The sequence below is a fragment of the Lampetra fluviatilis genome, chromosome 18, assembly GCF_964198595.1.
Source record: "Lampetra fluviatilis chromosome 18, kcLamFluv1.1, whole genome shotgun sequence".
Classification (NCBI taxonomy): domain Eukaryota; kingdom Metazoa; phylum Chordata; class Hyperoartia; order Petromyzontiformes; family Petromyzontidae; genus Lampetra; species Lampetra fluviatilis.
The window spans coordinates 12235985-12261251 of record NC_136292.1 but is presented as its reverse complement, the minus strand read 5'-3'; the positions used below and the strand labels follow the sequence as shown (position 1 = coordinate 12261251).

General features: G+C 50.8%; 1 protein-coding gene across 1 annotated transcript; it reads left to right on the top strand.

The window, feature by feature from the left end:
- The first annotated feature begins 873 nt into the window (after window positions 1-873).
- ARSB (arylsulfatase B) lies at window positions 874-20912 on the top strand. Its single transcript, XM_078864639.1, has 8 exons — window positions 874-1342; window positions 3243-3429; window positions 5185-5375; window positions 6886-7093; window positions 9721-9970; window positions 11436-11506; window positions 14747-14872; window positions 15909-20912. Exons 1-8 carry the CDS (start codon window positions 1085-1087, stop codon window positions 16184-16186), a joined length of 1569 nt encoding a protein of 522 aa, XP_078720765.1. The 5' UTR covers window positions 874-1084; the 3' UTR covers window positions 16187-20912.
- The last annotated feature ends 4355 nt before the right edge of the window (window positions 20913-25267 follow it).

Sequence of the window (25267 nt, the reverse complement as noted above, 5' to 3'; positions counted from 1 at the left end):
CAAAATGTCCCCCCCAAATATTGCTATAAAAAATAATTGCTATGCTATCTAAATAAAAACAACAATTTGCTAAACCTTGACCACAATATCTGGACTTGTCTTCATATAAATGAATGTGTAGATTTATGTTTATATGTGGTTATGGTTGTACTTTATTAATCCCTAATCTCTGCCATTACATACAATGAAACACGAAATGGTAAAAAAGTAAAAACAGAGCAATGTAATACAATACACTATTAGACATTATAGTAAAAAATAAATGAAAAGTCCATCCCATGTGTTAATAATTTTTTTTTATATTTTAGGCAGGAAATGAGTTTTCAAATGTGGATATTTTTCTGGGTTGGGACCCCCAGACACCCTGGACTCAATGGCTACGGCCTTGGGTGAATTCCTGCAGTCACGAAAGCTTCAAGTCAAGATGAGACCCTCTCTGTCACGCAGCACAGAGACACCGTGCAGCAAACACCGCTAGGCGGCGCAGGGGAACCGCACAAATCCCCAGCACCACCCCCACCACCCCCACCACCATCCCTACCACCACCCATCACCACCTACCACCACCCCCACCCCACCACCCCCCACCACCCTCACCACCACCACCCCCACTACCCCCACCACTAACCCCACCACCACTCCCACCACCCACCACATCACGCTACCACCCATCAACACACCACCCCACCCCACCATGACCTACCACCCACCCCACCACCCATCACCCCCCACCACCCCCACCACCCATCACCACACCATTCCCACCACCCACGACACCCACCCATCCACCACCCCACCACCACCCATCCACCACCCCCTACCACCCCCACCCCACCACCCCCACCACCCACGACCCCCACCCATCCACCACCCCCACCATCACCCTCCTCCCTTCCCTCCACTGCTCCATCCTCCCCTCCCTCCTCCTCTTCGGAGGCGGAGCGGAATCTGCGTCCGGCCTGAGCCCACGGAAACGCCGCTTTGACGCGCGGGCAACAGGGCGAAAAAAGCAGAACACGAGAGAGAACATGATCTGACATCAACAAGAGACAGCGAGAGAGAGACAGAGAGAGAGTCCATAACGATGAATCCTGCGCCGCTGCTGCTGATTCTAGTGGTGGCGTGCGTCTCGCCGGCAAGACCTCCTCCCCCATCACCTCCACCTCACCTCGTCTTCATCCTCGCCGACGACTACGGCTGGAACGACGTGGGCTTTCACGGCTCGGAGATCAGGACCCCGCAGTTGGACCACCTAGCCTGGCACGGCGTCACGCTGGCCCGCTACTACGTGCAGCCCATATGCACCCCGTCTCGCAGTCAGCTGATGTCCGGCAGGTACCAGGTAAGGCGATGCCACGCAAAGACAAAGGAGCCCCAGCCTCGAGCAGACTGTCGGGGCAAGTGCCCTGAGCGCGTTGCACCGGTGAAGGCTGGGACGACACGCGGGGGTGGACAGGAACCACGTCCCGGCCGCCTTTGTCTCCCTTGTGGCGATGCTGACTACGCACCGGGAACTCGTTTGAGGCTGAGTCGACTTATGGGAGGCCCAGGACCGGTTCGGATAATCGTCACCGCTGTTGGTTGACCGTGAGCGGGAATCGAACTCGGGTCGCCGGGTTCGTAGCGCGGCGTGGCGCTAACCGCTGCACCACCGCTCCCCACGCGCATCGCAGATAGACGTCTACACAGACAAAGATCACCCTGGTAGCCTCAGCGGACTGTTGCGGCAAGTGCTGTTGGCGAGCAAGCGCCTATGAAGGGCAAGACGGTGCACGATGAGGCGCGTGCGTGGCCAGCCCCACACCCGGCCGCCTTTGTCTCCCTTGTGGGGATGTTTACTACACAGCGTACCGGGTACTCACTTACTGCTGAGTCGACCTAGGGGAGGCCCAGGACAGGTTCAGGTGGTTGTCACCGATTTTGTGACCGTGAGCGGAAATCAAAGTCATGTCAGACACATAGACACACACACACATAGACACACACACACACATAGACACACACACACATACACATAGACACACACACATAGACATACATACACACACAGACACACACTCAGACACACACAGACACACAAACATAGACACACACACATAGACACACACACATATACGTGTCAAACAAAGGCAAAGATCCCCTGTATAGCCTTAACAGACTGTAGGGGCAAGTGCTGTTAGCGAGCACCTATGAAGGCCGGAACGGTACACGAGGGGGTGGGTGGCCAGCACCACGCCCGACCGCCTTTGTCTCCCTAGTGGCAATGTTTATACACCGCACCAGGTACTCATTTGAGGCTGAGTCGACCTAGGGGAGGCCCGGGACCGGTTCAAATAATTTTCACTGATGTTGGCAGTGAGCGGGAATCGAACCCGTGTCACCGGGTTCAAAGTCATGTCAGACACATAAACACACACACACACACATAGACACACACACACATAGACACACACACATAGAGACACACACACATAGACACATAGACAAACACACATAGACACACACACATAGACACACACACATAGACACACACATAGACACACACACAGACGTGTCACACACACACATTATACAAGTGTGTATTATACACGTGGGTGGAAACGGGAGCACCTGGAGAAAAACCCACGCACGCGAGGGTGCAGCGCTCTATCCCCGTATGCGGGGGCGGGGGGGACGGTAATTCGGGGTGCCACGGTGGTGAGATGTTAACGACTTCGCCTGGTATACCGAGGACGACCGCTTGTGTTGCGATCGTAGCATCGTGATATTTTATTTTTTGTTTTATTTTATTTTTCTACCTACGTGACTTTACTGAAAGAACCAAAGAGTATGGATTCCTGCAGCCACGAAAACTTCAAATCGAGAGAGCTACATAGCTCAGTGGGCCTACTTCATCATCATCATCACGACCCATGGGCAGATAGCCTGTAGCAGGCGTCCACTGCACATTTCCTCATGTGTTTCCACTTTCCTCTGTCTTGTGCCAATGTGCTCAAGTAGCGGCCACATCTGTCTGGCACCAATCTCTTATCACCTCATCAAGCCATTCTCTGTTAGCTCTTCCTCTCGTTCCGGTTCCTTCCATTTTTGTGAACAACGACAACAACACTTTTCATTTTACAATGTGCCTTACCTGGTAAAATACAAAATGGTTAAAAAAAAAAAAATCTAGTTTCATAATACTTTTTTTGCTGCAGTAAGTTGTTGCGTGTTGTTTATTGTTGTTCGTCGTTGTTGTTCAGATCCACACGGGTTTGCAGCATGGCATCATCTGGCCCTGCCAGCCCCACTGCCTCCCCAGCGACGAGAAGCTGCTGCCCCAGCTGCTGCAGCAGGCCGGCTATGCCACGCACATGGTCGGAAAGTGGCACCTGGGCATGTACAAGCGCGAGTGCCTCCCCACGCGTAGGGGCTTCGACTCGTACTTCGGTGAGTGCAACGTCGGCCCAACGTTGGGCCCAGCTTGTCCACTGTCGATGGCGCGCAAGTCTTTTTGCAACCGCCGTCACCTTCGGTGCCAATCAGCGGCGGATTTGGAAGCTTCCTTCCCCCAACTACCCATTCACCCACGAGGCCCAGAATATGTTTTATATTTTTTATAGAAATTTACCAGAGAAAATACATTGAGTGTTTTATTTTATGGTTTTCAATGTAGTGCCCTGTTTATAAAACGTGGAATTTGAGGACTGCCCACCTCCTCCCACAACACGCCCTCTTAGGAAGTTTCCAGTTCCATATCCAAGGATGAGCGAGTCTTGATTCAGGGTAGGGTTTCAGTTCAGTAGTAATCATTATTTGTAAACGCTTTGTGTTGAGTGTATTTTAAACATTGTTGCCGGGCGGCGGCTGCGGCGGTGGTCGTGGCTACGCATGCTGCCATCCAGCACTGTAGAGGAGGCAGCGAGGGGTTGGTGGATCGCTGTGCAAATGTTGAGCAAACCCCCTTCCTGTGGGCGTTGGGGAGGAGGTTGCTCGCACTCCGGCTCGCCAGGAGAAGGTGGCCGCGCAGAAAAAGTCAACTCCACCTGCCCCATCTGTATGGGATGTTGCCCTTCCACCTCGCGCGAGAAGGTTTTTTCTGGGTGCTCCTGTTTCTTCCCACACGTCAACACTCGCTAATTGGCCGATAACAGCTTCATATATGTGGAGGACTGCAGAGCTCGGGCAATGGTTGGTTGCGCCGGCTTAACCGCGTGGCTGCTGCTGCCGCCTTCCTGCTCGTCTGCGGTTCCTCTTCGTGCCTCCGAGTCGTCCTCTCTCTTCGAGAGTGAGCGAATGCTGTGTGGCGGCGTGGAACCGGTTGAGGTTATTGTTTTTTTATAAACGTAGCAGCTTCTGAGTGGCTGCAGTGGGCAGATGCACCCGTTCCATGCAGGAAACACGAATCGTCCAGGGTCAGTTCTTACCACCGCGTATTCGATGAACAGCGTCGTGAGCTTAACGATCGATGTCAATCAATGAATCGACATCGTGGCCACACGCGATTTCTAAGCCGGAGCACGAATTAGGAATCGTGACGTCGGCCGTGAAAAGCCCACGGAACGCGCGTGGAACAAACGATAGACACGAGGAGGACGATGCGAATGAGACGATTTGTATCATCACCACCTTGTTGTCCTTCCCCCTTCACCTGTGATTAGCATGGTTGGCTACGTGCGGTGCGAAAAAAGTTCAACGTACATACGTAGACTCACACAGAGACCCATAGATTCACACAGAGACCCATAGACTCACACAGAGACCCATAGACTCACACAGAGACCCATAGACTCACACAGAGACCCATAAACTCACACAGAGACCCATAGACTCACACAGAGACCCATAGACTCACACAGAGACCCATAGACTCACACAGAGACCCATAGACTCACACAGAGACCAATAGACTCACACAGAGACCCATAGACTCACACAGAGACCCATAGACTCACACAGAGACCCATAAACTCACACAGAGCCCCATAAACTCACACAGAGACCCATAAACTCACACAGAGACCCATAGACTCACAGAAAGACCCATACAAGGTCTGTCGTCCTTCCCCGGCACCTCCGATTAGCACGGTTGGCTACGTGCGGTGCAAAAGAAGTTCAATGTGCGTACAATAACGAAGGTGACCCTCGGATCGCGAATGAGCCCAGTGGTGACGGCGGCGTTTAAACTCCTCGTGACGAGCGCAGGGTACCTGACGGGCAGCGAGGACTACTACTCCCACAAGCGGTGCGTGCCCACGCCGGCCCTCAACCACACGCCCTGTGCGCTGGACTTCAGGGACGGAGAAGCCGTCGCCCATGGCTATGACGGAGACTACTCGGCCGGGATTTTCGTCGACAGGGCCCGGGAGATTATTGCGAAGCACAATCAGAGCAAGGTACGAGATCTGACGGTGGGAGCCTGTGCCTGGGACACAGGAAGCCGCCGCTGTAAATGTTCACGCGATCAGCCACTTCGTCGAGCTATCATTTGTGGCCAGAAGGTTGGGGGCAGGTGCCGTTAGCGAGCACCTATTATGAAGGCCAGCACAGGACACGCCGGGGTGGGTGGCCAGCACCACGTCCGGCCACTCTTGTCTCCCCAGTGCTGATGTTAACACAACCGACTTAGGGGAGTTGAACTCAGGTCACTGGGTTCGTAGCGCAGCGTGCTAACCACTGCGCCACCGCTCCCACGGATTAATTGAACGATTCACCACCCACACCCCCACGAAGCCCCTTCCCCCCCCCCCAGGGTTTCAATGATTCGATCCAAGAATCTGATTCGATCCAAGAATCGATCCTTGCCTCACTTTCTCCGTCTCGTTTGCACGACGTCCTCCGTGCCGTCAGCCTACACGCCGGCGTCATTTGCAATCCCCCCCCCCTCTCTCGCGCGATACGTGGGACGCGACAACGCGCGTATCGCGCGTATCGCGAGCGTAGGCGTCGGCTTCGCTCGACTCGTCGACGCGCCCCTCCACGAGTTATTTCCCCCCCCTCGCGCTCTCTCCGTGACGGCGCCCCGAGAGCTTCAATCTCCACCCGGCCGGGGGGCCCTTCACCTCGCTCCTCGGACCGCTCGGGAGGAGCTCGCAGCTCGCGTGGCCTCACCGACGCCGCCAGGGTTACAACGCCGCCCGCGGTGGCTTCTCGTAGCTGCCAGGAGGCGCGTGGGGAAGGCACCGGGTAGCCCGGGCGCGGTGAGTGTGGAGTCGGGGGGAAGGGGGGGGCGATCGGCCAATTCCCACGCGGCATCGTGAGATGACGGCCATGGAAACGTGGTGGTGGTGGTGGCTCTTCCTCGTGTGGCGATTTACTTTATTAACTGCAGCATAGTTACGTTATAGGCAGGTCGTGTTTACGATGCCGAACGTGCCTTGTGGTCCGTCACTTGAACTTCAGCCACTGTAAATGAAACGGACGGACGGAAATAATTACAGTGTTGTGTGACCACCAGGCTCAGTATAGACTCCGAGTCGGAACAGGGCTGCTGAGTAGGGGGAGGTTGGGGCAATGAAGAACAGGTGGGGCAGGTGGGGCAGGAGGGACAGGTGGGGCAGGAGGGAGGGGGGAGTTCCCTGGGCCTCAGATCCAATAGGGCCTCGGAGGGGGCCTCATCTGGCATTTCACCCCAGCCCCAGCTTTTGATTTGAACAAAGGTCGCGAGTTCAAATCCTGTCCAAGAAACAGCCGAGCCTATCTATCATCCCACTGGGGGTTGATAGAACGAATTTCACCAGCTGTCGCCCCGTAGGCAGACTCTCCTCACCCCCCCTTCGTCCCGGGAGCCAACGCCAAAGATTAGCGCTGCCGCGTTCGTATGAGCTGGGAGATGCTGAACATTGCTACCAGCTCACCGTGTCCTCCCCCCCCCCCGCCCCCCCATTGTGTTTTTTTTTCTTCCAGCCGCTGTTCCTGTACTTCGCTCTGCAGTCGGTTCACGAGCCCCTGCAAGTCCCGCAGAAGTACCTGGAGCCCTACGCGTTCATCCGAGACGCCAAGAGGCGGAAGTACGCTGGCATGGTCTCCATGATGGACGAGGCCGTGGGGAACATTACCGAGGCCCTGCGGAAGTTCGACCTCTGGAATAACACCGTGCTCGTCTTCTCCACGGGTGAGGTGGTGGTGTTTCAGGTCGTGGTGGATTGTCGCCTCTCCAGAGTGGCGTTTGAGTTTTTGTTGATTCCCGCCCGTGGCTTCGCGTTGCCGTCATTTGAAAACAACAACAAACAATATCAGTTTAACACGCAGTAGTAGTAGGGCCTTCGCGACCCAATATTATCCATGATAGAAGTTTTTCTTTGTGCTTAGATCACGTAAATATAAATGTGTCGTTAGAGCCGCCACTGCCCGACACAGCCACTTAGTAAGGTTTGTCACGTAAACAGAACGTATCAATTAGTTACTAGTTCAGCACATCGGTGTGTTGGAGAGTAAACTCAAAACATTTACAATTCTGAACACTGTTTGTAAAAACATTTACAATCGAGTAAATGTTGTGGGTTTACAAAAAGCGGTTCTTAAGGAATTAGCTTTCAATCTAGATGATTTAAAAGTACACAGCTTCAGTGCCTTCCTCGTATCGGGAAGGAGGATCGTTCCAGACGGCCGCAGAAGCGCACCTGAAAGCGCGCCATGCAGTGGCCGTCTTTGTTCGATGGCAGCAGCCAAAAGCCGCCGCTGCGAGGGTGACCGACAACTATACAAAATACAGGCAGTCCTCTACATACGATGGAGATGCGTTACGACGACCCCATCGTAAGTCAAAAATATCTTAAGTCGAAGATGGCCTCGCCTACCCAGGAGTCTTAAAGAATGGTGATAATTTAGCAAAACAGAGCAATTTACAGTACCGTACTGTATAAACTATATACTGTATGTATTTATGAATTACAATACTGTATTGCACAGCAAAATGTAAAGTAGAAAAAACAAGGTAAATTCTTAGCCTACCTATATGAATTGCAATTTAATCGAAAGTTTTTTCAGGAAACAATCCTATCTGCTACAGATACTTTTAACATGCATTGAACGTATCGTATCGTGGTAACCCTAAAACGAAATCGCTAAAGCTACGTATCATACATGCAATGAACGTATCGTAACGTATCATATTGTACTGTACTCACCAAGATTCTGTCCGTCGTCTGCACACTTGAACGATGTTAGGTTGTTGATGGCAATTTTGTCGTATCGCCATCGTAAGATCGAAATATCGTAAGTCGGACCCCATCGTAACTCAGGGGACTACCTGTAAGCCGCCACGTGGCCGGGCGGTGGTGGCTTGTGCAGTGAGAGGCCGTCACGTGACTGCCGGAGTGTTTCAAGTGACGTCACCTCCCCGGAGCTGTTCCCTGACGTGAAGCGCTGCTCGCCGTGAGAGGTTTTTGTTTGTCTCCGTAACGCGACGTGGATACGACGTAGCGATTAAAACACGGAGAGCATGCGGCGAGATCACACGGGATGCGCACGGATAGCGGGTGGGTGTCCGCCGCACATTAACGGGTGCGATCGGCTGTGGGCCTACGTGGTGGGCAGCAGAGGGTAGTGCAGCCATTGTTGTCCTGCTATGGTTGTACCGTACTTCTCATACAGACAGTCCCCGGGTTGCGGAAACACCCGACTTACGGAAATGCGACTTTACGGAAATGCGCCCATAAATCATGTTGCAAAAAAAAGAATGCGATATGCGGATTTTTGTTGCGTCAGTTACTTAAGCGTAAGTAGTGCAGCGTCGCGGTGAGGTTGCGTGTGAATACCGCGGAGCGAGGCGTAAGCCGACCCGCCTTACGCCTCTCTCCACCTAAACGCCGCCTTCACCAAGCCCGAGCTTCATCAGGATTTCGGTAAATGGAATTTTTTTTGTAGTGTTACATAATTCTTTTCCTTTTGCAGCATGACGTAATTGTTTGTTTTCTGTATGCAGGAGATGTTCACTTAGTTTAATAATGGGTAGTGTTCGGGGAGATATTCGATTAAATGAAAGAATCGTAGGAAGTGCAGAGCGTACGTACAGTGATACGATGCAGTATAGGTAGCGATAGACAACGGAGTACAGCGCGATACAGAACTGAGAGAAAACTAACTGGTAATCGGGTAGTCGGGGAGGCACAATTATTTCCAGCTATGGGATTTTTCTTGGTTTTTGGAGAAAATTGTTCAGTTTCCGACATACGGAAAATTCGGGTCACGGATTGTTTATGGGAATCCTAACCCTTCCGTAACCCGGGGACTGCCTGTATATCAAGGATGTCTTTGTCAATATCTGTACCCCCATATTAATCCACATTCGTGCCCATAAACAACTTTGCTTCGTGCCGAATCACCGCAAATCGGCCTGCGCGTTAACTCGCACCATCGTGTGTGACACGTGGTGTTGATGGAAACTGGTGTAGCGGTTAGCGCGCTCCGCTACGAACCCGGCGACCCGAGTTCGATTCTTGCTCACGGCCAATAACCCGCGGCGATTATCTGCACCGGCGCTGGGCCTTCCCTAGGTCGACTCAGCCTCAACTGAGTACCTGTTGCGATGTGTAAAATCATTTCCGCTGGGGAGACAAAGGCGGCCGAGCGTTGTGTTGGCCACCCACCCCCCGTGTGCCATGCCGGCCTTCAACAAGTATTCGCTAACAGCACTTGCCCCAACAGTCTGTTAAGGGTACACGGGGGATCTTTGTCTGTTAACGGTGCGCGCCTCCCGTTTGTACCCCCCCCCCCCCCCCCACATGGCCCGCTCAATAGACAACGGAGGGCAGACGCTGGCGGGAGGCAACAACTGGCCACTGCGTGGCCGCAAGGGCACCTTGTGGGAGGGTGGCGTCCGCGGCGTGGGGTTCGTCGCGAGCCCGCTGCTGGCGAGGCGTGGCAGGGGGGCGGTGTGCGACGAGCTCGTCCACATCTCCGACTGGCTGCCCACGCTCGTAAACCTCGCTGGGGGATCGACCGCGGGGACGAAGCCCCTGGACGGATTCGACGTCTGGAAATCTATAAGGTGCCGAGTCCACCCCGCGTAGGTTTTCCTGGAGCACGTTTTTTCGACAATGCTTTGTCTGTTGGATGTAGGTTGCTGAGCGTTCGTTCGATAAAACGTGCTGATGAATGCTGGTGACGCGACATTCGCGGAGTTTATTACGTCACAGATGACCATAACTAACTGGGCGATGTAAATTCTAATAATGTGGCGCACGCGGGCGGTGGCTGCTGCACGCAGCTGCCTGTGATCCAAAACTGTGGAGGGTTGGTGGATCACCGGAAAAATGTTGTGAAACTCCTTTCCTGTGGGTTTTCGAGGAGGTGTGCCATGCCCTGGCTTACCAGGAGAAGGCAGTACAGCAAGTGGACTAATCGCCATCTGTTTCCATCTGTGCGGGAATAGAGTTGCCCCCCCCCCACCCCCGAATGGGTTTTCTCCGGGTTCTCCAGTTTCCTCCCACGTGTATAAACACTCATTAATCTTAATTTGAAGCTTTCGTGACAGCAGGAATCCATACTCTTTGGTTCTTTCGGTAAAGTCACGTAGGTATTAAAATAAAATAAAGTCACATAGGTAACTTTACCGAAATAACCAAAGAGTATAATCACTCATCAATTGAATTGGCCAAACATACTAATACGGGACCGCAGATCTTGGTGCGGGTTGTGGCTGACTTCCTGCTTGTCTGTGATTTGTATGCCAATTAACATCTCACCATGGTGGCTAGGAGATGTTAACTACCTCGCCTGGTATACAGGAGGTCGTGGGGTCGATCCCAACCCAGACGCCTGCTGCTGTATATTTGGAGTTTGCATGTCTCTCTCCTCGTGGTCGCGTGGATTTTTCTCCAGGTCCGCTATTTTTCCCCCTCCACATTTAGAATCAACGTTACGCATTTAGAGTATTTGGCGTACTGCTATACATTTCTACGTGGTAAGCCACTTAGTTGAGCTATTGTTTGTGATAGCCAGATCGCATCTGAAAAGAGCGATACAGCTCAGTGGGCCCTTACCTGGTAAAGTAAAAAAATAGTTTAGTTTTTAAATAAAAAATAATAATAAACTTGTACCGCACCGCCGCCACACGGTGTTCGCTCGCTCTCGACGAGAGAGAGACTCAGAGGCACGAGGAGGAACCACGGACGAGCGTGAAGATAGCAGAAGCCACGCAGTGAGCCCTCCCCCCCCCCCCCCCGAGCTCTGCGATCTTCTATATATTAAGGTGTTATTGGCCAACTAATTAGGACACCAGAGCACCCGGATAAAAGCCATACAGATGGAACAGGTGGAGTCCATATTTACCGTACCGCGTTCTCCAGGGGTGGATGGATCCTTCTCGACGTCCAAGGGTTGGCGCGTCCCGAAACATCGCTGCGGCGATCCACTGAACCCTCGCTGGGGTTGCAGAGCGCCGCGTGCGGCTGCGGAGTGCCGCGCGGGGTTGCCACCGCCGCCCGGCTCACTCGGCGCGTTTCTTGTTGCAGTGACGGACACCCTTCGCCGCGGGTAGAAATTCTTCACAACATCGACCCGATGTTTGAAGACAATCTGCCGTGTAAGTCTCACTGAAGACTTCTACTTTACTTGACACTTCATGTACGGGTGTTGTATGTATGCACGTTGAACTTCTTCCGCACCGTACGTAGCCAACCGTGCTGATCCGATGTCCGGGCGAAGGGCAACTGACGTACACTCCTAACGAGGTCCCTGAGATTGGGGGTGGCGCTGTGCGATGCATCGGGGCCCAGTCAGCCACAAGGGGGCCCCGAATCAACAGATAAAAACAAAATAACAATGTTAAGAAAAATTATTTAAAAATAAGAATTCAAATTTGCTGCGACGATTACCGCGTCTGGCTATCGTGTCGATAGAGCAGCATGAAGTTCGCGATCCACCCCCCTTTGAGGACACCCTAGACCAGGGGTCGGCAACCAAAATAACAAGAAGAGCCATTTCTTTCCAATTCGGTACAAAATTCAGTATTTCAAGAGCCACAATGCATCTGAGTACATACTGTACATACGGACATATCGTCAAGAAGCAGCCCGTAAAGAGCCGCATGCGGCTCCGGAGCCGTAGGTTGCCGACCCCTGCCCTAGACCAATGTGCCGGCGTGAAAGCAAGACGTACGATAACTTCATTGTGAGTAACTTGACATCTGTTTTATTAATACTGTCCCTGTAAGACTGTCTTCCTCTAAACCCAATACACGGTGCAACTAAAATAATATAAAGTAGTTACAGCCCAACATTATTGTATATATGGCATTAAAAACCATCCGTAGCTATTTCGGTAAATGTGAGTCGGGAGAAAGCAGGCGGGGCCCACAGTCGGATCTTTCATAGCCCCCCCCTCCCCCCATTTAAATAGGTCACTCCGGCCTCTGCTTCTAAGTACTGCTAGGTCAAGGGTCATCTCCTGGGGGTGCTCGAGGCTTTTTGCCAGTGCAACTCCCAGACTATGGGACACTTTGCAAATAAGACAATTTGAGCCATTCGATGCATTGACGTCCATCTTGAAAACTCACCTCTTTAAAGAGATGTAATGGCGGATCGTAACGTGGCACAGTGCCTGAACAGAGGATACTCGTTAACCCATTGCGCATCAACACCGCACAACCATCAGTGTGAAAAGTAAGTGTATGAAATTGACATCTACTATCTGTATGATTATTAGTTTATCATATTAAAATAGTTTACACTTGATGTATAAATATAGTCGCCATGAATACGGTATGCGGGGGGTAAAATATGAATGGGGTACATGTATTCTTCGGGTCTTTCAGTAAAGTCACGTAGATAGGTAATTACAACCAGCATCATCAGGCGACAGCCAGATTTGTGGAGAAATCCTCCTGGTGGCGTGTTTAACGACAAATTTATATTTATGCGATCTAACCCAAAAAAACAATGTTATGGATGATATTTGTCGCGAAAGCCTCTTACGTGTTTAACCATTAATAATAGTACGACTACGTTCAGGCTGCAAGTTTGAAGATGATTGTCTACACTTCTAGAAATGGTGCTTGACACATGACACGAAATGAAGCGTGGCAATCCCAGCGCCGTGGCATTGCCCAGAACGGCAAACAATGATTTCTCGTCTGAATTGTACTCCTTTGTCGATTGGCGCACTGTGTGCCCAGCCGGCGCGTGGCCGCTTCTCACGGTCACTCCCCACACTTCTGTAAAGTGGCTCTGAAATGTGCGTCTGAAAATTGTGGAATTGCCCACGTCTGGTTGTGAACGTTTCCCCTCAACCTTGCGGCCACTTTGCTCTGTTAATCGGAGCATGCAAACTCACGATTGAAAGGTCACAAGTTCAACACCTTTCGTCCGCGATTGACCCAGCCAACCCATCACCTCCGGGTTGCTCGAATAAGTTCGAACTCCGTGGGAAGTGTACAGCGGTTGTCCTATGGATAGACTCGCCCCCGCCATAGGAATGAGGATTTTTTTCACCATTGGTGCGTTGTCACCAGCGGTGATGAGCACCGCCCCGTGCCCATTCGAGCGTGGAGGTAGTGGGGCTGATTTCTCGTTCTATATCACCAAGTTGACTTTAAATCTGTTAATATTTGTGGTCTCGCCCGGGTCGGTTGATCTCGTCAGATCTCGGAAGCTCAGCATGCTTTTGAGGCTGGATAGTGCTTCACATGAGCAACCATCATGCTGTGTAGGCCGCTACGCCTACGCCTCCCTCGCCTTCTTGGCCCTCACGCTCACCATCGCGACTGAGTGTGCGGTTAAAATTAAACCCGGAACATTCTCCCACGGCGCGGGGAGGCCCTCATCTGGCAGTGGACTGACGGGGGGTTATCAAAATTGTTCACTCTTACAAGCACGTGAACACATCGTGTGTGCGGATAAAGCTTTTATCACCTGAAGGTGGCACAACTTTAGGGGTTTTAATTTGATTATGTGGCCAAAGACGGTGAATTACGTGATAACAAGTTTGAAACAAGTGGTGGTTATCAAATTGTTCACTCTTACAGGCACCTGAACACATCTGTGTGCGGCGAAAGCTTTTTCCACCTCAGGTGGTACCAATTTTTGCTGTGGCCTAGATGTAAAGGCGCAGCTCTGCAACTGCTCGCTCATGCCACCGCTGGCGAGAAAAAAGGGGCTTCCACTAAAATATTTATAGCGTACCTCCACCAGGGTATTGTGGCCCACACTTCCACGCCCAACCAGGCACCTTTAAAGAGGTGGCAGTGAACCCACACTGTGCCCCACCACACGCGACCTGCCACACTGTGCCCCACCACACGCGACCAGCCGCTGGACTGACTGCGGGAGTGCACATTCACTTTGCTGGGGAGGACGGAGGCAGGTGGTGGGGGGCGGGGGGGGAGAGGAGGAAGGGGGCATTGGGGAACGTTTCCCATTGTTGCGACTGCGGGGAGCCAGGAGACCGTGGCCGCACATCGTCTCCGGCTGTGAAGTGCGTCAGGGCCGTGCCGGGCGGTACTGGTGGTTGTTGTCGTTGTTGTTGCCCTGCACTTGCTGGAGGAGGAGGAGGAGGCTGCCACATGGCTCTGTGGCTACGTGGGGCTGACGTCCACTCGCTCACATATATGTATGTAAAACGTCGACAAACAAATGCATTTATTTTGCTTGCGTATCCTGCGCTCTTAACTGGATGACAGTTGCGTGTAAAAGCATTCGCTAAATAAACTTCTGCGCCAGCAGAGGAACTGGCGGCGACCTCTGGCTTCGCAGGTCCAGTGTGATCACCTTGACACCGCGGGTCTCCGTGGGTCCGGTTTCACTTTGGGTTTTTTTTTCTTTTACAGGTGCCGTTGAGGGCAAAGCAGAAAGGAACGAGAGATTTCCATTTCGATGGAACAATTCTACCTTCAACATCTCCATACATGCGGCATTGAGGCATAAAAACTGGAAGCTTCTCACCGGAGACCCAGGTAATGTTGTATATGAGGATGATGATGATAATAATTCCATTTGTTTATCTAGGAAAGCCTTCTCTGTGCCTCGGGACTGTTTCCAGGAGGTTTCTGCAATGGGATGTTTGGCCAAATTCCATTTGTGATCTCCTACCACCTTGCAAGCAGGTGTGGGAGTTTTATAAATCTCGACGCAGTCCACCAACCCTCGCCCTCAAAATGCAGGGTCACAGGCATGCCCCACCACACCCAGATACACCGTCAACCCTCAGACTTCTGTTTCAAATCAGACATAGCCAAGGGCCATAGTTGTTGGTGAGTAACTTCCGAACTTTGCGACATTTAATCCGGGTGATGTAGAATTTTTTCTTATTTTTTTCTCTTTCTTGGCAAAAGAAGCATTGAGTGGTACTCACCTCTGCTGCTCGTTCCTGAGCCAGTGCCGGAAATTCCACTTTTCCAATCGAAGGCCAGTTTCTGTCCGTTGGTGGACCGCTGATGAATTTCCTCAAAGTGGCAGATTTAAAGCCACGGATCGCCACGGGACCCTTTTTGCTGGAAACAAAGATGATGAAACCAGAAAAAATGGTCCCATAACTATTACTGCTCAACCCGAGATCGAAAAGCTTTTATACTTGCATTGCCATTGTGCTGTTCACCTTTTGGCGTTCTCGGATCTAACACTGGTGGTGAGACTAGTCCATGAAGGAGGCTGTCTCTGGCGTAGGCCAATCAGCTTCAAGGACAGTGCATGTACATTATGAAAGCATGTTTGTTTCCATGTTTTACCACAAGCATGTGTGGCTGATGCAGACCTGATGCCTTGTGATGATGGGTGTCTTAACACCTCCTGTATTATTGCCGGAAAGGGTAAACACGTTTCTGTTTTCACCACGGATAGTCATCCGTGGTCACGGGACGAGCTGATTCTAATCACACGACACACATATTGCATTTTAGAGGGGAAAAAACCACAAGGGCTGCCCCCACGTCGGTTCGGTGACACCTTCGCGGAACACCGTGGCGTATTTCAACCGTGGCCTTCTGTTTCCAGGATGCGGTCAATGGTTCCCTCCGCCAGACGCCGCGGGAGCCAAGGAGCCACCGCCGGCGCTCGCTCGCGACGACGCTCCCGCGAGACGCGTGCGGCTCTTCGACGTCGTGGCCGACCCGGAGGAGAGGGCCGACCTCTCGGACCGCTTTCCCGACGTGGTGCGGGAGCTGCTGCTCCGCCTGCAGCGCTACGACGAGAGCTCGGTGCCCATCAGCTACCCGCCCGACGACCCCCGATGCGACCCCGGGCCCGCGGGGGCGTGGGGTCCGTGGGCCTGAGCTGGCGGGGCCCCCGGGAGGTCGACGCCGTCGCCCCCCCCCCCCCCCCGGGGTGCACGCCCCGCGCGCCGTCCGTTGTTTGTTCGGCCCCTTGGCACTGCCCCACCGAACGATCGTAGGGAATCGTTGTTTTAATGAACGTGCAGTGTACTGGTTATTGATCGATGAGCGTGCAGGGTATGGAGCGTTGTGGGCTGCAGCAATCCCAGTGTGTAGATTAAAGGTCTACGGTGAGACACCAGCGTGTAGCCTGTAGCCCCAGAGTCCGCAGTGCCACCAGCGTGTAGCCTGCAATGACAGACGCCGCAGTCTACAGGGACACCAGCGTGCAGACTAGAGTCACTCTGTGTTTTCGCCAACATGTTTAGACTACGTAAGCACAATTTCTGCGGCGATCCTGGCTGTAGGCTGGTGGGAGTTTGGAGTGCGACCTCGGCCCTGCCAGTGGCACCCATGGACTCTCTCACATCGTGCCCGCCTTCCCAAAGCAGTTCAGTGCCATCGCAGTCTGTCGATGAGGTGGAACTTGCCTCGGCGATGACACGGTTATGGATGACGACGATGACGACGACGATTTAACTTCAGGTAAAACAGGAAGTGGTGCCGAACGTGACGGACTAGCCCGTGTCCTGTGCTTGCCAACGTTGACGTGGTGGTCACAGGCGGTGCTGGGGAGTTGACACAGCGACTGAAATCAGATTACAGGGACTCCTCTACTTACGAACGAGTTAGGTTCCAGAGTTCTGTTCGTAAGTCGATTTGTTCGTAAGTCCGACTTTACTCCTGTCGATTCCAAGCTTGTTGTACGGCGTGTACACTCAACACGGGGAAAGTTGTATAATCTCCTGTAGATGTAGATGCCACTGGTTCTTCACGTTCTGCAGATGTAGATGCCACTGGTTCTTCACGTTTTGCAGATGTGGATGCCACGGGTTCTTCACGTTCTGCAGATGTAGATGCCACTGGTTCTTCACGTTTTGCAGATGTAGATGCCACGGGTTCTTCACGTTCTGCAGATGTAGATGCCATTGGTTCTTCATGTTCTGTAGATGTAGATGCCACTGGTTCTTCATGTTCTGCAGATGTAGATGCCACCAGTTCTTCACGTTTTGCAGATGTAGATGCCACTGGTTCTTCATGTTCTCTAGATGTAGATGCCATGGGTTCTTCACGTTCTGCAGATGTAGATGCCACCGGTTCTTCATGTTCTAACAGATGTAGATGCCACCGGTTCTTCACGTTTTGCAGATGTAGATGCCGCTGGTTTTTCACGTTCTGCAGATGTAGATGACAATGGTTCTTCACGTTCTGCAGATGTAGATGCCGCTGGTTCTTCACGTTATGCAGATGTAGATGCCACTGGTTCTTCACGTTCTGCAGATGTAGATGCCGCTGATTCTTCACGTTCTGCAGATGTAGATGCCGCTGATTCTTCACGTTCTGTAGATGTAGATGCCACTGGTTCTTCATGTTTTGCAGATGTAGATGCCACTGGTTCTTCATGTTCTGTAGATGTAGATGCCACCACCGCGATCTATTGAGCGGCGGTTGAGTCTACGATTCTCGGTCCGAACAGGCAACTGGACATATGGACAGGTTTGTGCGTATCTCTGAAAGTTCGTAAGTAGAGGAGTCCTGTACTAACAACGGCAGGTACTCGTCATCCCCTAAGGCAGGGGTCGGCAACCTACGGCTCCGGAGCCGCATGCGGCTCTTTACGGGCTGCTTCTTTACGATATGTACGTATGTACAGTATGTACTCAGATGCATTGCGGCTCTTGAAATACTGAATTTTGTACCGAATTGGAAAGAGATGGCTCTTCTTGTTATTTTGGTTGCCGACCCCTGCCCTAAGGGATGCTTCGCAGTTATTGCGTAATCAGTTATTGTCTTAATCGGACAGAGGAAAGTGCAAACAAATGTGCAGTGGATACCTATGGGCTAGCTGCCCATTGATCGTGGTGATGATGATGATAAATCAGATTACTGCTGCTTGTTACAAATCCGTTTATACTTTTTTTTTTGGGCTGGCAGTGCTGAGACCTTGATTTCAAATTGAAGCAGCTGCCCGTGATTAAACGGAACCCAGACAACCAATGACGGCACACAATTAACCCATTACATTAAGACCAATTCTGCACTTAATTTGGTCAAATCCCAGCTGACCAAAAATTTCAAATAAGCACTTAGCATGTCACAGCCGCCGTGCCCGACAGTGATAGGGGAACAACAATGGGAGACATTTGCATTTATTTGAAGCCTTTCACAAGAAAGTCTCAAGGCACCGTGCATGGAAAGGACAAAGACAAGGAACTGGGCAGCGGAATAGGAGCCAAAGAGGAACACAGCCGATTAGCTCGTCCGTCCCAGCCAGCCAGCCAGCCAGCAAAACTTATTTTTTTTTATAAAATGGTGTGATGCGTTTTTAGTCGGGACTTAAAAGATATCAACAGAGCCGTGGAGAGTTCCACCGCTGGTGGGGAAAGCGTGGGGAAAGCGTGCTGCAAGGTGCTTGTGTGCAATTGTCACGCGGGGAGCTTCCCAGCAAACTCTCGCGCGCAACTGTAATCGCACAACTCGGATCAAGATCGTTTCAGTCCCTGAACAACCCACACGGCGGTGTCACCCGACACGCCGTGACATGCCGCCATGCACGCGGTGGCGTTGGCAGTGGCGCGGCGGTGGCGTGGTTGTGCGGTTGGGTTCGGTGGCGTGGTGGTGGCGTGGTGGTGGTGTGGTGGCGTGGCAGTGCGCAGGACAGGCCTGCGGTTACGAACTCTGGAGGCAACCGCTGACGAATCGCGTGCTGATCGCGTACAGATCTGCGACACTCCCCGACAATCTGGGCCACGATTTGGCCATGACGTGGCAGTACAGCAAGCGGGTTTGTAGACTTGTCTGTGCGAGCCTTTTGGGCGTTATCCTCTCATGCCTGGGGTTTCTCCAGGTCCTCCACTGTTTTTTATGTTCTCACAAGTAAAGAACTCCTTGAGAGAGAAAATGAAGAGGCAGTAGCCAAACATCACAATGGAGGGCCCCTCCTGAAAGCATCTTGAGACTCGGTGAGCGTTTCCTTGATAAATTACATTATTAGTAATATTGAAATACAGCAAGTCATCATGGCCATGACAACGCTCTACACCTTCCACCTTCTTCTGCTGTTTAAAAGTTGAGCTGGAGCCGAGGTCTGCCTTTGGCAATCGTCGCACCGTCTGGTGTCTGAACGCCAAGTGTCACTCCAATGCCCATCGTGGTATCCTGTCACCCATCCTCCTCCTCCTCCATCCTGCGCACATCCTACTCATTGCAACCGACTCCTCTTCTTAAGAACGTCTACAATGTTTGTTTTCTGAAGCTTCCCCGCGGCATTCCAAGTTGTTTACCCTTGTCCGTATCCAAACTCCAGAATAACGGATTATATATTTTATTGCAATGGCGGCCTCTGCTGCTGCATCATCTTCTTCTTGTCGTACGGCTGATGGTGTCGATGCAGACCAACAACAACTACAATTTCACAGTCAGTGTGGTCAAGCCAGGCAACCACGTCAGGAGGAACGGATCGGGCCTCTGCCTCATGAGGGGGATGCAAAACGACTGCGATGAAATGTCGCCGTCGATGCCACCACGTTGCGCGCTGCCATCCCACCGGATTGCAAAGAGGGCATCTTGCGGTGGCCGTCAAATTTTTGTTCACAATTTAAGTCCTCCCGTGTGAGTAATTGGAGCGCTTTCAGGTGCGTGCGTTCACCACCTTGGGGGACCGCTGCCGCTCGAGATGGCCGAGTAAGGGATTTTTTTTTAGCTCGCCGCGGTTCGTGATCGACGGAGTGGAATCGTTTGCGGCTACGATTTGTCAGCTGCGCGCGTCTGATTAGCACAAGCGGCCTTGTCTTGGACTAGAGCCAGGCTCGTGGCATTTCCTCTACTGTATTGTTGGTGGTGGTGGGGGGTGAGCATGTGGAGGTGACGGTATGAGAGGTGCCACTTTTCCATCGCGTGCCGCAGTTCGCTTGCACCTCCGTCCGCTGTTTCTGGACGTTTGTCAGACGCGTTAAGCGGCGGCAAGATTTACGATTGCTCGAGCGAGGACGTAAGTGCATTATTTTACACTTTTTTTGTAAAAAAAGAAAATCTGAAATGTGCCTGAATTTAAGTCGCGTGCAATGAATGATTTGACTTTGGGATTTTCGTGAGTTTTTTGTTGTTATATTGAAATTTGCAACGGTTGAATCTTCACTTTATGATTTTACCAAATAGCGGCATTACATTATTGAAATGTAGTTCAGTTTTCAGAACGTTTTAATTCATCTTGAAACGATGTCCTTTGGTTTTGTAACGGGGGCGGAAAAAAAACCGGTTGAATGCTCTGTTGAGCGGTGATAATTGCATCGATACGTTACAATAAACGTTTAAAAGGACAACGGTCTAGGCCAGTGGTTCTTTGCCTTTACTGCAGCCTTACACACATTTGGTTCTCAATCTTTAAAAATGTACAATGTTAATAATTACATGGGGTTTGATGAAACAAAGTAGTTGTGCTTGCGTGCCCGTGCTTTATTTCTGTTTCAAATTAGTTATCTTCTCAAAAAAAGATTTGGCCGTGTCTGGCACCCCCAAAAAGGGCAATCTCGCACCCCCAGGTTAAGAGGCACTGCTCTAGGCAGTACGGTTTTTTGAAAGCCGTCTGCCGATTCTGAGACTGAACAGGAGTAATAAACATGCCTTGCTGTTGCAAAATAGATGTTTTTGTCTTTTTTTTTTACATTTTACTGAATCGCGTTAATTCATCAAAAACGTTGTAACTAATAATGAAAATTTCGATTTAAAGCTTTCGTGACTGCAGGGATTCATCTTCTTGGTTCTTTCGGTGAAGTCACGTAGAAGGGAAATAATAAAATAATAAAAATACAACAAAATACAGTTCTGAGGACGGCTGCTTGCGTTGTGGCCGAAACGTCGTGAGAATTGTATTTTATTGTTTTATTTTTATTATTTTATTATTTCCCTTCTCCGTGACTTTACCGAAAGAACCAAGAAGATGATAATGAAAACCTTTGAGAAATCGTTTCACTTTGGCAATTCGTGTTAGAAATAATGATCTGTCCATAATATAGGTTTTTGGGTTGGATCGCGTAAATTAAAATGTCGTAATTACTGGCGAAACGTCGTACTCGAATGGGAAATGTTGTGGGTTTACTCTGAACTAGTAACGAATTGGCATGTTGGATTTACGTGACAACCAGATCTGATTGGCTGTGTCGGGTGGCGGCGGCTTCAACGACACATTTATATTCATGTGATCTAACCCAACCACATCTATTATGGATCATATTGGTCGCAAACGCCTACTTCGTGTTACAATGATCCGTGTTAACATTTTGGCAGTTAAAGGACCCACGAGTTCAGCGAGTCGCCGGTAAATGTGAATGATGCTTGTGTTAGTCATGAACGAGAGCGGGGGTCGGCTGCCTGAGGCTCTGGAGCCGCGTGTGGTGGCTCTTTCAGGGCTGCAGTTGCGGCTCTTGAAATTCGAAAAAAATAACTCTTGTTGTTTCAGTTGCCGAATCCTGAGCATGGGAGTCCAGTTCACCATGGGAGTCCAGTTTACCATGGAATTCCAGTTTACCATGGGAGTCCAGTTTACCATGGGCAGGGTCGACAACCTGCGCCTCTTTAAGGGCCGCTTCGTGACCTATACTTATTCAGGACCGCCGTTTCGTATTCACCACCACAGTGCATTGCAGCTCTTGAAATATCGAGGTTATTTTTGCCGAATTCTTAAACAAACTACGGTAATCTTTCACTCTCGCAATGCAACAACAGCGCTGGGGCTGTACCACTTCAATGTTACACTCGCTTCGCATAAACCCAACAGCCATCGGAAGATCGGTAAGCGCGCGTGTGAGAGTGAGTGGCCTGTGGGGAGCGGTGGCTCAGGGGTTAGCGCACTGCGCTCCGAACCCCGGCGGCCCGAGTTCGTTTCCCGCTCACGGCCAACACCAGTGACGATTATCTGAACCGGTCATGGGCCTCCCCTAGGTCGACTCAACATCGAATGAGTACCTGGTGTTGTGTGTAAACGTCGCTACTATGAAGACAAAGGCGGCCGGGCGTGGTGTTGGCCACCAACCCCCTCGTGTGCCGTGCCGGCCTCCATCGGTGCTCGGCACTTGCCCCAACAGTCCGTGTAGTAGCTGCCAGAGGTGGGACAAAGTCATTGTTATGCAAGTCCAAGTCGAGTCGCAAGTCATCAAATTCATGACTCGAGTCTGACTCGAGTCCAAGTCACATGACTCGAGTCCACACCTCATAGGTGGGACAAAGTCATTGTTATGCAAGTCCAAGTCGAGTCGCAAGTCATCAAATTCATGACTCGAGTCCAAGTCACATGACTCGAGTCCACACCTCTGGTAGCTGCTACACGTGTAGTAGCTGCTACACGTGTTGTAGCTGCTACACGTGTTGTAGCTGCTACACGTGTTGTAGCTGCTACACGTGTTGTAGCTGCTACACGCGTAGCAGCTACAAATGGAGTTACGGGCCCAGCACTTTCGAGGGCCCCGTGCTAAATGTTTTCAAGCAACCAAATCCGGTTCGGTGATTCTGCACTTGCTCTATTACTATAGTACTATACCGCCTTCAACTTTTATGAACGACTGGGTGTTTAAGGTTAGCGATTTGTCGTATTATCTGGCTGTATAGCAAATGAACAAGTACAATTACTTTACTGTGCAAGTTAAAAATGTGTTTATTTTAATATTTACGTGTTTTGTTTTATTTAGGGCCCCTTTATAACAACATCGTGCTGCGGGCCCCGCAGACGTCACGTACCTGGGGGGAGGGGTCAGACATTTGTGACGATGTGTGACGAGGGGGGGGGGTTTGAGAAATGTGACATCACATCAAAATGTGCAACTTTAAATAAATATAGACAACCACGTTCTACTTAATTATATATACTTTTTTAAATAAATGTTTTCTCCTACAACATCAGAGTGCAGCGCCACATTAAATACGCACTACAATGACAATAGTTTAAAGCGATTTGAAGCATGTTTTATTTTGGGGGGGGGGGGGCAGAACTTTGTGACGTCATATTTGAGGCGGGGGGTCTGACTTTTTGTGACGCCGTGTGACAAAGGGGGGGGGGGGTAAAAAATCGTCCCAAATCGCGTGACGTAATTTATGGACGCCCCCTCAACAACCCATACGGTTTACCCCCTATTCCTGTACAGGGGAATTGAGTTTTCAGATCCCATACGGCGTACAGCCGTTTCAAAACGGGCAGAAAAAAATGTTTATTACTTTGTGTTTCTCCCTTGTGATGTGACTTTGTAGGATGAACGCCGATATTTATAATGGCACGAGGTGACCAAATAAAGTCTGAGTTGGTCTGTAATAAGGGCAGGGCACTGATACGGGGTTGACAGCGATGCTCTGGGCTGCTCACAATTAATTACCACCAACAAAATACACAAACAGGCAATACGTCTCCTTCACATGTTCGTCTCTCCACACACCCTGCTGCTGCTGTTCTATTTAATACCGAGAGCCTCGCCATTATGGGAAATTGCCCGATGAAGTTGGATGCAATTACCAGCGAAACGTCGTACTCAAATTTTAAATGATATTGATTCGCTCTTCAACACACCGGTGGGCTAAAGTAGTGAACTATTTGTCCTTTGTAAACGTGACACATTATTTTACTGTTTGGCCGTGTCGGGTGGTGGAGGGTTTTACGACTCATTTATAAATAACGCGATCTAACCCAAAAAAACCTTTATTATGAATAATATAGGTCGCGAAAGCCTGCTACGTGTTAACAGTACACATGTTACAGCATCTCTCTCAGAACAGACCATCGACCTTCTGGGAGTGCGTCATTTCAGCGGCGTTGATTCGAGACGCAAGCAAACTCTGGACCGGTTTCGACATTTAGGGTCTCTTTTCGATTTAAAGCTTTCATGACTGCAGGGATTCATCTTCTTGGTTCTTTCGGTAAAGTCACCGAAAGAACCATGAAGATTTAGGGTCTCATCAGTGATGAATGTAATTGTTTTATTTTTATTATTTCTCTTCTACGTGACTTTACCGAAAGAACCAAGAATATGAATCTTTAAAATAATTAACAAGCAAAGTGTCCACGTGTTCGTCACTCCATGTATGCACGGCGTTGACCTGCTGCTCCCTTACTGGCTTATTCTGCTCTATTTTCATTTATTTTGAGTCATATTTTGTCGTGGCCCAGGCCATCCCCGGTCTCTTGAGTGCTCAGCAACTTCGTTAAACAAAATCGACTTGCAACCCCCCCACCATCACCCTTCACCGCACTCGCCTAAATTTCTGCCCAGAGAGAAGGTGCCTCCTTCTCGGGTACATCGCTAGGCCGCAAGGGGGGGGGGGGGGTGCCACCCTCTCCCGATTTCCCCAGGACGTCCTTTTGTTTGTCGGCCGCTGCTGTCCTGATAAATGTCCACGTTTTCCCGGGACATTGAAGCTTCCCGGTTGTTATTTTGTCAGTTCCGTAATAACAACAACAACAGTGTAATGTACCACTCAAGACAATGCATGGACGTGTCGTCCTGCCCTCTTCCAGTATTGCGAGACGCGTTTTATTACCCCGTTAAGTGTCGGGGGTGGTTATTTTTGTAACCTCAGAGGTGGCAACCCTCGTGGGTGAGAACGAGGCCACATTTCACAACCTGGCCCAGCACAGCAATGAGTGCGGTGTGCTATGTAGGAGGGGCGTGGCCCGAAACGTCGCCTTAAGGTACATTGTATCCGTTTAAGGCCACACACACACACGAACACCGTGCTGTTGACAAAAGTGTTTAGGATCTGTTGTTGTTATTCGTGTTTGTGATACCATTGCCATCGCAGCGGCAGCATGGTCGCCACGGTGGCTAGGAGATGTTAACTCCCTCGCCTGGTATGCAGGAGGTCGTGGCTTCAATCCCGACCCTGACAATGCCTGCAGCTGCTGTATATTTGGAGTTTGCGTGTCTCTCATCATCATCATCACGGTGGCTAGGAGATGTTAACTCCCTCGCCTGGTACACAGGAGGTCGTGGCTTTGATCCC

What these genes read in the sequence shown, in the direction of transcription:
- ARSB (XM_078864639.1), top strand. Translation starts at nt 1,085, where the DNA reads ATGAATCCTGCGCCGCTGCTGCTGATTCTAGTGGTGGCGTGCGTCTCG. An exon ending in GACGTCTGGAAATCTATAAG is followed by an intron (nt 9,971 to 11,435) that starts GTGCCGAGTCCA and finishes TTCTTGTTGCAG; the next exon opens with TGACGGACACCCTTCGCCGC. An exon ending in GTTTGAAGACAATCTGCCGT is followed by an intron (nt 11,507 to 14,746) that starts GTAAGTCTCACT and finishes TTTCTTTTACAG; the next exon opens with GTGCCGTTGAGGGCAAAGCA.